General features: G+C 46.0%; 4 protein-coding genes across 4 annotated transcripts; 3 read left to right on the top strand and 1 right to left on the bottom strand.

Moving 5' to 3' along the window:
- Nucleotides 1-1,287: 1,287 nt before the first annotated feature.
- K444DRAFT_307968 (uncharacterized protein) lies at nucleotides 1,288-2,508 on the top strand. The gene has a single exon (XM_024871783.1). The coding sequence runs from the start codon at nucleotides 1,677-1,679 to the stop codon at nucleotides 2,346-2,348; it is 672 nt and encodes a 223-aa protein (XP_024741151.1). The 5' UTR covers nucleotides 1,288-1,676; the 3' UTR covers nucleotides 2,349-2,508.
- Nucleotides 2,509-4,910: 2,402 nt separating this feature from the next.
- On the top strand, nucleotides 4,911-6,749 carry K444DRAFT_626116 (MFS general substrate transporter; the record flags this gene model as incomplete). Its single annotated transcript, XM_024882601.1, has 3 exons — nucleotides 4,911-5,135; nucleotides 5,189-5,572; nucleotides 5,622-6,749. The coding sequence occupies 3 exons, from the start codon at nucleotides 4,911-4,913 to the stop codon at nucleotides 6,747-6,749; spliced, it is 1,737 nt and encodes a 578-aa protein (XP_024741150.1).
- A 1,127-nt stretch (nucleotides 6,750-7,876) lies between these two features.
- Nucleotides 7,877-8,543, bottom strand: K444DRAFT_502503 (uncharacterized protein; the record flags this gene model as incomplete). The annotated part of the gene is made up of 2 exons (XM_024873358.1): nucleotides 7,877-8,112; nucleotides 8,366-8,543. Coding segments are annotated over 2 exons (414 nt in total), but the record flags the coding sequence as incomplete, so codon positions are not given.
- Nucleotides 8,544-9,381: 838 nt separating this feature from the next.
- K444DRAFT_583477 (uncharacterized protein) lies at nucleotides 9,382-11,181 on the top strand. Its single transcript, XM_024877829.1, has 3 exons — nucleotides 9,382-10,305; nucleotides 10,361-10,511; nucleotides 10,567-11,181. The coding sequence occupies exons 1-3, from the start codon at nucleotides 9,770-9,772 to the stop codon at nucleotides 10,996-10,998; spliced, it is 1,119 nt and encodes a 372-aa protein (XP_024741148.1). The 5' UTR covers nucleotides 9,382-9,769; the 3' UTR covers nucleotides 10,999-11,181.
- The last annotated feature ends 1,382 nt before the right edge of the window (nucleotides 11,182-12,563 follow it).

Raw genomic sequence — 12,563 nt, 5'->3', positions numbered from 1 at the left:
CAAGGCGTTTTTGTGCAGACGGGACACGGCTCCTATTGGCCCACCATGGATCAGCAAGGCTGGAGGAATTTCAACCTCGCAACTCTCCTTGTCCCCACTATCGCCACCTTTCTTGATTCATTCCATCGTGCCTACCATCTCTATATCACAGCAACGGCACCAGCTTGTCTCACTAGGAACTTCTCTGCAAGAAAATATGGACGGGTTGAGCGCTGCCGCCAGCGGCTTCGCAGTCGTGTCCCTTGCGGTACAGCTCGTTGGCTCTGTGCGCCAGATCAGACAATTTCTACACAGTATATCGGAAGCCCCGGAGGAGTTGAGGAGGTTGATGGATTTGTTGGAAGAACTCGAGCTTATTCTTGAACAGGTCGGCATCCTGGTTCAGAGCCAGCGAAGAAATTCGACACTGTGGGAGACTGGTGTATTGACGAGCGTGTTGAAGGCAGCTAATAGCTGCCAAATCAAGTTGGCTATGCTTGAAGGTGTCGTTGAGGCTACGAAGAAAGCTTTTGCCGCGTCTAATCGGACAACGAGAGCGTTGGGGTCCTTCAAATTGGCTTGCAAGAAGAAGGATCTTCGAGAGATAGAGAGTCAGCTGCATAATGCTGCGAACTTGTTGAGTTTGAGTATGATGGCGAATTTGACGTATGTAGAAGACTCTTATTTCACTTGACGGTTTTGCTAAGAATTCTGAGGTTCGTTCATTCAGAGGGCATGGGACAACTCCACAACCAGCTCTTGGCTTCAAATCAAACCACGAACACGATCAGGCATGATCTGGCCCTTCTCCGTAGTAATCTAACAAGAAAGCCTAAGGAGACTTCCAAAGAGCAGTGTGCCATTGTTCAGAAAAGATCGACGAGGTCCAGGGTCATCAGGAAGCAATCAGTGGTATGCCGATACTATACCAGTATATTTGGCAAACTCCTTATTCGAAGGGTATCACAAGTGACGAGTTTCTGCGATGCGAAGCTGCGGTCAGCTACAGAAACCTGTTCTACTACTACCGAAAGTAGTTGGGCCTTTATGCCGTCGTTCCTTTCCCGTTGTTTCGAATACCAATCCATGAGCACTAGTGGCTTTATTCGGGGGGCGCTCAGGATTTATTCACTCATTCCAAACAATCACCCAATCTGGAGGATGTGCAGGTGTGGTGATTTGGAAGGTGTCCAGACTCTACTTAGTAGTCGCCAGGTATCCCCTTTTAGTGTCGACACGGATGGCACTACACTTCTTCATGTAGGTCAAAGAACTACCCTCAAACACACATACAAGATCTGACGGTCGCAGATTGCATCAGCCTGTTTTCAAATAAAGATTTGTGAATTTCTATTCAACCTAGGTCTCAATGGCCAAGAGGTAACCGTCAATGGCAGGCATGTGATCTCTTCATTATTTCACGACCCTCGAATTACTTTTTGAATAAATCCTGACTGGAATTGTGTAGCCCACCTTGGCTCGGTCCACTAGTCTCCTTAGACAACGCATCAGAGTTGCTGGATATATATTCGTTATTCACAGTACGATGTGAATATTTTGATGACAAGGCATTCTTTAAAGGCATTTTCAGTGATCCCCATTTAGAGATCACATTCGAAGCGTTCAACAGTATCGTGCACGGATTGATTGCTCCCATCACCTTAGATGCATTTGATATTTCGCCAATATCCACAGCCATGCGAATGCTATGGAAATCAACTCCAGAGTTTCGCTGTAATTGGGAGCAATTAATCCATCAACTCCTTGCCCTAGGGCCCGATCTGCATTCATTCCCCATGGTCGAGAATGGAACAATGCTTGATCAAATCATGGATATAGCCGAATCTCCGTTTGAGTCTGAGGATGTGGGGGAGGAATGGCTGGCCATTCTCGAAAGTTCTGGCCTTGACATCGAAAATTACTTACGAACCGAACGTCTCTACCAGTATGACGGGTCAACACCGCTGATCACCCTACATCTGGGGACTTCTGACAATTTCTATTGTTGCCGAGGCCGTTACACGATCTTTTCGGAAAGTAGCCCAAGAGTATCCTGGGATTGGTACATTGATCCTGAAGGGCATGTTTCTGAGGTGCTCCACGAATTCAGAAACCTAGGGCCGATGGGGCAGGACCTTTCATACGATTACGAATACCCTGAGAGGATGTTCAACTGGCCTTATCGCTACCCTCGATGGCAATATCTCCAGCCGGCGCTAAAATGGTCTACAACTTCTGAGGAGACGAGGACTCTTATCAAAATATTTGACGACCGCTTCGAGCGTCGCTGGCTCAAGAAGGTTGAGAAGTTGCGAAGGGCGCAAGGAATTGGGAAAGGTCCAAAAGTACCAGGGGCGTGGGTCGACTGAAACTGTAGCCTTCTCTTTCCAAAGCGTTGCATTTGATTTTGCTAGTGAGGGGTAACCCATAGGTATCTGAGAAAATGGTTGGTGTTTGTGCTCAATAAAATATTTCCAATCTTTCCACTGCTCTTTCTCCTTCCCAACTCTGCAGAGATCTCAAATTACCAACACGATGTGGCCACTTCGTACACGGTTTTTATCACCCCAAGTCGACACAGCAGCCCTCTTCCACCTGCTCTAGTTCCCCCGAAATGTCCTCTCCAGCCCAACCGCCACATGGCGGCAAAGACGTTGGGTGGCTGTTTCCGTCCCATTTTATGGGTCTGACCTGATAATAGGTCTATGGCGATGGTCTCGCTCCACAGCGCATACGTGTAGCAGTATCCTGTTTGATGGGACATCGGTGTGGTTATTCCTGCGAGGTCCGGAAGCTTGTCTCGGGGATAAGTCAATCGGAGCCTGGAGTACTCTCCCACTACCCGATGCCACCGAAAGAAGCTCAGTGAGCTCTGATCAGGGTCTGGGGGTGACAAAGCGCTGCGTTTAGATGGGTGAAAAGCCGTTGTCTGGCATAAACTCCTACTAGGACTCTGTTACAAGCTCGGGGTGATATTCGCAGCAAGAACCCCCGTTACACTCCCAAAATAATTCGTCAGCAGTGAAGTGCAAACCACGCGTAGACAATAGCCTTTCTTGGTAGACCCAGGCTCTCTCCATCAGTGGAGGTATCGGGTGGCAGGATTCATGGCACAGTCCTCTACCCATTTAGAGATTGTCTGAAAAGCCAACAGCGAGCCTGTATCTTCACATGTCAAGTGATGTATGGGTACACGAGAGAGATCTTGGGCACCGGGGTTGTTTATTTCTGAAATTGACAAGTAATAGTATTATAAACGTGTGTTATAGCACGAATCGCGCAATAATGAAATTTGTAATATGGAATACGCGTATATTGCGAACAATATCCTCAACACACAATTGCTTGCCTGGGGTGCGAAAAAAAATCAAACATTGTCGGTTCGGGCAAAGACCCGCTAAGTTACCAGCTGTGTTGTCGGCCGGGTCGACGGGACGGTTAGTGACTGCAACAGCTGCGTAACTAACACCCAACTCGGACAATGCGATGACGGCCCTCTCGTCACATAGATCGCAGGTCTGGAGGCCTTCACAGATGATTCTGCAGCTTGGACAGGCATCATTGACAGACCAATGCAGGTTAGTGAGACTCATTCTCAGCCGTCTCTCAGGGTATCCTGAGCTTTTGCATAGGTTCAGGCATACCTCAAAAGCGAATGGTGGAGCGGAATCCTTGTCCAGTAGTGGAAACTTGAAAAGGGAATAGAGATTTTTTGAAGTGACTTCGCAGTAGAAGTCCAGTGTTCTCAAACTGGAAAATGACATGGCGCAGCGTGGAAGGAGCGAAATTGGAAGTAGTCTTAGTGATGCGTGGTTGCCTTGTCAGGCTTCAGAGTCTACTTAGCTAGTTCTCCTCACAGGACTCAATCCACACCCTTACATCCCCTCCTGATTCCATCGATTTTCTCGCAGTTCTCTAGATCACAAGGCTACGCTGTTGACATGGTTATGGTACTTGCTGCATTGGTACCCCGAAAGTTCGCTTAACACAGACGTATCGCTTCAGGTCGAGGTAGAGGAGGACGGGATGTGTCTGCGCGTGCGGTCGAAAGAAATGATGCCGTTCTGGGAGGCGGTGAGCAGCGCTGCTATCACGTGACTGAAATCACGTGAAGGCCGTTTTCAACGATCTCGCCCCAGGAGCCGACCTCCCCTTCTCCAATCAAGACACCATCCCAGCCCTTCATTGACTCTCAATCTTGAAAGGCCCCTCCGCTGTGAAGCGAACTCCAGACCCAGCACTGGCAGGGGTTGAGCAGGCGGTTGAAACATCTCGACGACAGCTCCTGCCTCGCCCACGTTTCACGATTTGCATTGCCTCTCATGCATTGCCAAAAGCCGACTCCTAGCCAGGATCTACGGTCTTGATTGGAAGGATGACTCCCTCGGATGGAAATGATAGGGCGGGCAGACGTTCCGGAAGCAGATCTTCGGACGATTTCTCATGCAAGTGGACTGAGGAGAGTCGTCAAGGCTGCAGAGCCTAGTGCAGATTCCTAGATCTGCCATCCGATTTTGTCTTGGAAGGAAGGAGCCTATTATGTCTTGTCCACATCTGGCCTTGCCATGGGGTTAGCGGAGAAAGGCTGCTGGTTCGTTGGGTTGCCTCTTTGGTACCGGGTGCCGCATGAGGACGGCGCCTGATATACGCAGCTTGATGTCTCGAGTGGTCTCGCGCCTCATGCGGTGACATGTAGATTTCTCTCTCCGCCCTCAATTTTAATCTGCTTTGTTCTTTCTGTCTTGTTCATGCTCAGCGAGCTGACCTCCGTTCCTTCTTCCTTCTGTACCTTCACTGTTTATTTTCTTCACTTCGATTCTTGCGATATTGATGATCGACGTAGCATTTCTTAATTTTGGAGGATATTCTGCTGCTTGGAAGAACCTGTCCGGAACAGACACGAATTTAATTGTGGGATCAATTGAGGCAGGATGGATCGAGTTGAGAGGGAACTGAGCAAGATGGAGTCGATGTCGCCAACATCGCCACAGAGAAGCCATATTAAGAATGGGACGGTCGTGCCAGGTGCAGGAAGTACAGCGAACCTTGGTGCAAGGAGTGAGAGAAGTGGAAGTGCAAAGAGGACGCCGACAAAGTTTGCACCCGGAGGGATAGAATTGATTCCGCAACCAAGCTCCATGCCGGTAGATCCACTGGTACGTTCAATGGGCCGCAACTCGAGGGCGCCGAGTGCTAACGATGGGTGCAGAACTGGTCAAGGGCGAAGAAAGAATGGACCTTTACCTCGGTAATCTTCGGCCTGGCACTCATATGCCCCTCAAAAACGATGTTTGTCACAGTCAATGCAGTGATCGCTGTGGAACTCAACGTCACATATCCAGCAGCAGCAGCACTAACTGGTGTACCATACATATTTGGAGGGGTTGCTGCATTGAAATGCCATGTTCTGAGTCGGTTTTTTGGGAAGAGGGGACTCTACCTCGTGAGCGCTACCACTGTATTGCTTGCCATGGTCTGGAATATGCATATCATAGCTAGTTACCCAGCGTTCATGATCAGTCGGATTCTTCAAGGCCTGGGGTGGGGTACATTTGAAGCTTTGGTGGCGGGGTCTATTTCCGATATGTATTTCGTATGCATCAGTGGCCCCCCCACGTTGAATTTCTGGCTGACCTGCAAAGGTGCATCAACGAAGGACCCGAATGAACATCGTCAACGCCGTGACAATTCTTTCGACCTGGGGTTTCCCTATCCTCGGTGGATATATGTCCCAAAATACTCAAGGCTTCAGGAATCAAGTTATGGTCATCAACATCATGCAAGCATTCTCCATCGTGTTCCTCATTTTTATCACTCCAGAAACGACATTCGACCGCTCGTCTGCCCCTCACACCCCTCCAGTATCCAGCCACAACGTCTCATCCTTCAGAAGCTACCTCTCAACACTCCGCATCACGACCCCTCACAGCACCAAGCCTTTCACTCTTAACGCTGCGGTGCGCCCTGTCCGTGCCCTTGTCGCACCAAGCGCCATTCTCACAGCGCTTCTCACCGCGCCTATGCTCGGAACAGCCTTCGGCATCGCCAACACAGTCTCCCTCCTCTTCTCCGCAATGCCCACATTCCTCTTCCCTTCTCACATGGGATTCCTCTTCATCCTACCACTCCTCTTCTCTCTGATAATCTACTCCATAACAACCTACATCTCCTACCTGCGCTCCAAGCCCCCGAACCACCTTTCCGAATCCCGCGAGCTATCAACATCACTCTTCGGCATGCTGCTCGGCGTTACTGGGCTCCTTTCCTTCGGCTTATACACCGTGGGAAATCTGCTTCCGCGAACAGTGAATGCGAACCAAACATTCACGCTCGTTGTCTCAGGTGCGGACCTCAACCTCAACGCCACGTCTGCACTCTTCGGGCTCCTGGTCGCCGGCGCCCTCGTGCTATACTATTCGGGCCTTTCGCACCTCTCATCAACATCGGCGCCCGCTTCTCCTCTCGCAACGGAGCTCGAGAACGCGTCAAAGATTTGGGTTGAGTTCCTTGTCGGGATCTGGATTATTGGCGTTCCGATGTGGGTGACTGGCAGTGATGGGATGCTAGTGGGACTCAAGGCAACCAGCATTGCGTTGGCGGTTGTGTCTTTGGTTGTTGGGAGTACCGTTGCTGCCGCGATGTGGGCCAAGGGGAGAGAGATCAATAGGGTTGATGAGAGGGTGTTGAAGATCCCTGTTGAGGAGATGGGGGGCAATGCGGGAGTGCCGATGCAGAAGAGGAAGATGAATCAGAGTTTTTCTGAGGCGTGATGGGCGAGGGGAAAACAACCCACGAGAGGTCAAGTGGGGAGGGGTGGGAAACCGGGAGTTATGGGAGGAGAATTTGGGAAGATTTTGGACTTTCTTTCGGGTTGAGGACTTGACTTGAGAATTGGAGGCGGGCTCGGCCAGCTGTGCTGGGCGCGAGACGGATGCTTTCAAAAATGGATAATGATCGGAGATAAGATATACAAGCCCACTGTCAGACATCTCCTGAAAGTCCGGAAGACATTCCTTGTAGGTTTCCATGCCCCTCATTGCAATGGACTCTTTCATCCAAGTTAAACCACCAGTAACCTACTTGGGATCTCAAAGTTCCAAATTACTTGACCCTCAAACGCCCCGCCAGGTCAGCAACTTTATCGGAGAGGCCCTTCATCCCCAGATCTCTTCCCGATGTGCGCCAAATTGTCTCGGATATGCTTCTTGCATTGACTCTTATTTCTACCTCCTTACAAAGTTCTGTCCGTGGTTATTGGTCCTCTCTTGACACAAAAATGGCGGCTTGTTCTGGATCCTAGAAAACTCAGTAATACCTAATAGTAGACAGTGGAGTTTATTACCTCTTCTTGAAATCGCTACCCCAAGTCTACGATTGGCTTTTTGCTGGCAGGGATTTTCGTCTTCCACTTCTTCAGAAACTCAGACTTCGCACTGGTACCTATAGCAGTCTCACAAATACCAACTTCATAATCTGAAATATAGGATTCCTGGTCTTGCATTTCCTCCCAAGAACGTTTGGTTGTCACTTCTTCATTCGAAAAGCCATCGCGTTTGTCCTGATTTTCTCGGAAAGGCGGGTCGATATCTATTGCTTTGTCTGAAACTCGATTTTCATTTCTCACTGGCTGCAGAAAAATTTTCCCTGCGCCTTCCTCCCTCCTCACCAACCTAATAAGAAAATCCCTTTCGACATTGATATCGCGGACATGAAGGCCATCCGCTGCTCTAAAAACGGCAGGCCTATTGACACTCTCGACATCGGATGGTGCAGGAGCACCCGTAGCTCTACTACTCTCACCAAGCTCTTCAATGGTTTCCTGCTTTTCATCCGAAGCTTGTCCAACATCCAAATTACCATCTACAATATCAAGTTGTCCTGGATCATCTAGAAGCCCTCTTTCTCCAAGTTCCCTGAAATAGTCCATGATCATGGCCTTGTGCTGACTGATGTGAGGACTTGCGAAGCCTTCAAGAATGAGTTCTCTCCGAAGCTCTTTCCAAACCCCTTTATCGTCCCCACTGTAAGAAGTAAGTATAGACCCTTCGTTACCGGCGGATAATTTCGCAGTAATCCAGTTGAGTGATTCTCGAATTTCCGGCAGAGCATTGCGGATCTCCCGTTCGACTCGTCCTTGAGAACTCATTGAAATCAGATTCAATTGCGGAGTGATTGCAGAAGTCTACGTCGATATCTTGACTCGAAGTTCGCTCAAGTCCTGCATCTCTCCGTTCCAAAATTTGATCTTGGTCCAAAGCCGCTTCTCCGCCCTCTTGTCCTCGCTCAATGCATGGTATTTCTTGAGGATATTGTCGAGTATTGAAAGGACCTTGCTGCAACCCTCGATGACATGCTTAGGTCTTTTTTTGGGAGTCATCTTGTCGACCCAGAAGTGACTCTGGCTTTGTGGCTTGGTCCTCTAATCGGCGGAGCACTGCATGCAGGCCCGCAACATCTCTGGTCGACACATCGTGCTCCCCGCAGGCTCCCCGACAGTCGGAAGCCACTCGAGAGGCTAGCCTAGAGACTCCGAGGATCTCTTTGAGGCCGTAGCCGAATGAAATTGTTGTGGGCAGGACAAGGCTGAGTACCTGGACACTTCGGACCGAGGATATGACGTAGGATTCGAGCCGACGGATGGTATGTAGTGGATGGCACCCCGGAGATATATTCGAGGTCTATTCGGCCTGGCACAAGGTGAAGAGGTTGAATTGAAATCATACATGCCATCTGGGAGATCCTATCAAGAAGTTATGGTGCATGTTGTCAAGGCTCTCCAGTCAGGCTGATCGCTCTCGCTTCGCCAGCCAGTCAGATCCCATGGCCACCCCTTTCCGTGAGGCTGGACTTGTTCTTAGAACTCCCTTGAACTTCCATCTATTCACAATCCTTTTTGTATAATCAGTAGTAAAAGAAATCGAATTGGCATTTACTGGTACTGAGAAACGAATGGTTCATCCCAGAAAACATACCTCGCCAAATTGGGTTATATATGAAACAATTACCTAAGCGGCTTTGGATGAGAGATCCCCCTTTAAGAATGTACGGTAATTCACATCATTTATTGAATGAGCTCCCTTGAAAGCTCGATGAAAGCTCGAAGGCGAGGGGAGAGCACTTGCTGGTGAAGGTCTGGCATCTCGGATCAGATTGCTCACTTGTTATCCCAACAGGAGCCTCTTTAAGAAATTTTCTTGCAGCGACATCGGAACAAGTGATTGATGCGAATAACGGTGAATCTTTCCCATCTGTCGAGCAAAGATAGGAAATCGTCTATTGAAAGTGACGTCACGGGACGTCAGCTTACCCATTTCTCCTTTTCTGCAAGACTGCACGTCAGCTGATTTGTCATATGGGCATTACTTGACAAATCACGCTACCATGTATATATATGCCCCCAAGTCCTTGATTTGAAGGGCCAGCCGCTATTGTCAATAAATCTCCATTCCAACAGTGTCCCTCTTCAATGACGGTTTTAAGCGAGGCTCCGATATCGTCCAATCTGCCTTCGTTTGTTCTCGTCCAAACTTCTTCCCTTCCACAACTCGAACCGTCTCGGGGTCAACAATGCCATCAACCACCTGATTTGCCTTCATGTCCTTTGTTTGTCTCTGTCCATTAATTGGATGCTAATTTGTCAACAAGGGATTGAAGTTCAAGCTCCAGCAGACTCTCAGTGGTCTTCCTCTTCGGTGTCACATTTGACCAACTTCTTCAGGCAACGCGAATTCTCTTTGTCGTCTCAACTAGGATCACCCCTCTCTCGTTTTCTTTCTCCGCTTTCGACAGAATGAAACGTCTCGGAATCTATTGGCTGCTCCAGACACTCGTTGTCTCTGCTCTCCACACCAACATACTCGAGCCCAGGGGCCACACGCAGACCGTTCCGTCCAAACCATTTTCAGGAAATGTCAATGCCAATACCATCTCAAAGCATGGTAACCTGGACGGTCCTCAGCTATCAGCGGTAAACGACTCCTCTTACGAATGGTGGTACTTTGATGCCGTATCCACCGATCGTTTGTCCTCCATCACCATCGTCTTCTACACAGCCCTGGCGTCCGGATTCGGCTTCATCGATCCAACCCCTGATGTTACAGTCGTTGGAATAGACTTCTTGTTTCCGAATGGGACCACAAACTCTATTATGCTGAAAGCCGACGAGGCTGTCATCACAACAGTTGGTCAAGGGGCTTCTGCTGTTTTCGAAAATGCTGGTGCTAAATGGACCGGTACATTTGATCTGTCTTCATATGCAGTAGAGATCGACGCTCCAGAGTCGGGCGTCGTGGGGACTTTTCACTTGAAATCTTTGGCTCCTGCTCAGTATGTATTTCCATTAATTTCGTCACTGGTCAAACAATCCCTAATGTTTTCGAAGCTATGCATGCGGCAAAGCACAGGCCGGGCAGCGGATGATGGTGGCGCCAAACGTTGGCTGGTCAAATGCTATACCCGATGCCGCTGGAGAAGTTGATTTCGAAGTGAATGGCGAGAAATTTCAGTTTAACGGAAGTGCATACCATGACCACGTGAGTCTTCTTACCTCATCCGCACCCTTTGTAATTTGGCTAATATTCGTCTTAGAATTGGGGAGCCCACCCTTTCCAGGATGCTATCATCTTCGAGCACTGGGGCCGTGGCCGTTTGGGAAACTATTCAATAGTTTGGTCCACCGTCTCTTCTGCTCCCGACGGTAGAGGCTACAGAACCATATATGTCGCAACCAACGGGCATATCCTCACAGCAAGTTGTAGCGACAAGTCTTTCAGCCTGGCCCCATTATACACAAACAGAACGGCGTCCTCCAAGGGAACGCTTGCTGGATATGCGCTTGAGGTGAAGCTGGACTCGGGGGATGCCCTGAGCATCCAGGTGCATATTCAACAGGTCGCTGTGGATGCCGCTCCAGTGTATGTGCGGTGGATTGGCAGCGTGATTGGACAGCTGAATGGCGGAGAAGTAATCAGAGATGGGGTAGCATTGTTCGAAGAGTTCGATCTCTCTGGTTTGCAATGAAGTGGGGCGTATGATTAAGTTGCTGAATAGCGGAGAAATGACTGGCTTTGTTGGAGGTATTCGCCCTGTCGCGGTTGTACCGAGGTTTGATTAAGGTTAAACCACCTTGCTTAAAATTTGAGTGCAAGAACTCATTTCTGCCGTGTGTTTCAACCCCCGCAAAGAAAAAACACGAGACTTGACCCTCTGCATCCGTTCTTCCAAAGCACACTCGGATGTAAATATGTCTAATTTTCACCCTGACAGTCTGCCACCAGCTTCATTTTGCGCAACCATCTTCCAGAGCTCGTCTCCGGTAAGACGTTTCTGACGCCCAATTGTCTCTTTCTGTAAATAATGACGCAAACATATGCGGATATTGAGAATGAGTGCCAAGGCATATAGAAGTTCAAATTTGTGAGGCAGGAGTACTGAGGCCATTAGCGGGCTAGTCGACAAAACCGAGAAGCGAAAAGTGATTTTCTGATTTTTTGATTTTCGTACCTGTACCCCCCCTGTCCCCCCTCCTATATCTTACTAAAAAAAAAAAAAAGTATAGTATATATACCTTATTCTCGACTACTCCTAGCCCTTTTTTAGCTTATATAGTTTATAAGGCAAATCCTATAAATTACGAGATATATCTCTATTTCTCTTATTCTTTATATTTTCTATATTATTTATATTACTTGAATTATTTATATTTCTTTTATTTTCTTTTTCTTTAGTATCTTTATTCTTCTTTACTATAATCTTTTTTCCTATTATTTTCTAATCTTATATCTATCTTTATACTTGCTTTTTATATCTTATAAGTAATTAAAGCTTTAATATAAAGAATTTTATAAATATAGAATAAGGCTTTTTAGACTTAATAGAATTAGTATTAAGTTAATAAAAAATATAGACTTTATTATTATTATTATATCTATAATTTATATAAGTACTATTAAATTTGCTTTTTATAATTATATAATATTTAAAAGAATCTTTTAGTCTTTTCTTATTATTATAAATAATATAAGCTTAAGAGAATTTAGTTCTATAAATATATACTAAGCTTGCTTTTAAATTTACTTTATTTTTTTCTAATTTCTTTAGTTTCCTATTTTAATATAATTCTATTTTTTTAATTTTAGTTTTATTATTAATTTATTTTATTATTTTAGTAATATTATTAAATAATATAAAAAGATTAAAATATTATTAAAAAGAAAAAAAAAGAAGAAAAAAATTATATATAAAAAAGAAATTAAGAAATAAAGAAATTTATTAGTTAAATATATTAATAAAAGAAAATATTATAGACTAAATTTAAATTATTAGAAAATATATTATAAATATTTTTTATTTATTTATTTATAGCTTTATTATTTTTTTTATTACTTTTATTTTTATTAGAATTATTATCTAAAGCTATATTTAATATATTTTTAATAAAAAAAAGCTTTAATAATAGTATTATATATTAGAATTAAAATTATTTTTAGAAAAAAATTAAGATTAAGATTAAGGCTAAGATTAAAACTAATATAGCTATATTTTTATTATTTATTTTTAGAATATAAAAATATATATTTAATATA

Source organism: Hyaloscypha bicolor, assembly GCF_002865645.1.
Source record: "Hyaloscypha bicolor E unplaced genomic scaffold K444scaffold_39, whole genome shotgun sequence".
Classification (NCBI taxonomy): Eukaryota; Fungi; Ascomycota; class Leotiomycetes; order Helotiales; family Hyaloscyphaceae; genus Hyaloscypha; species Hyaloscypha bicolor.
Note: the sequence above shows the minus strand (reverse complement) of the source record. Positions and strands in the feature narration are given on the sequence as shown.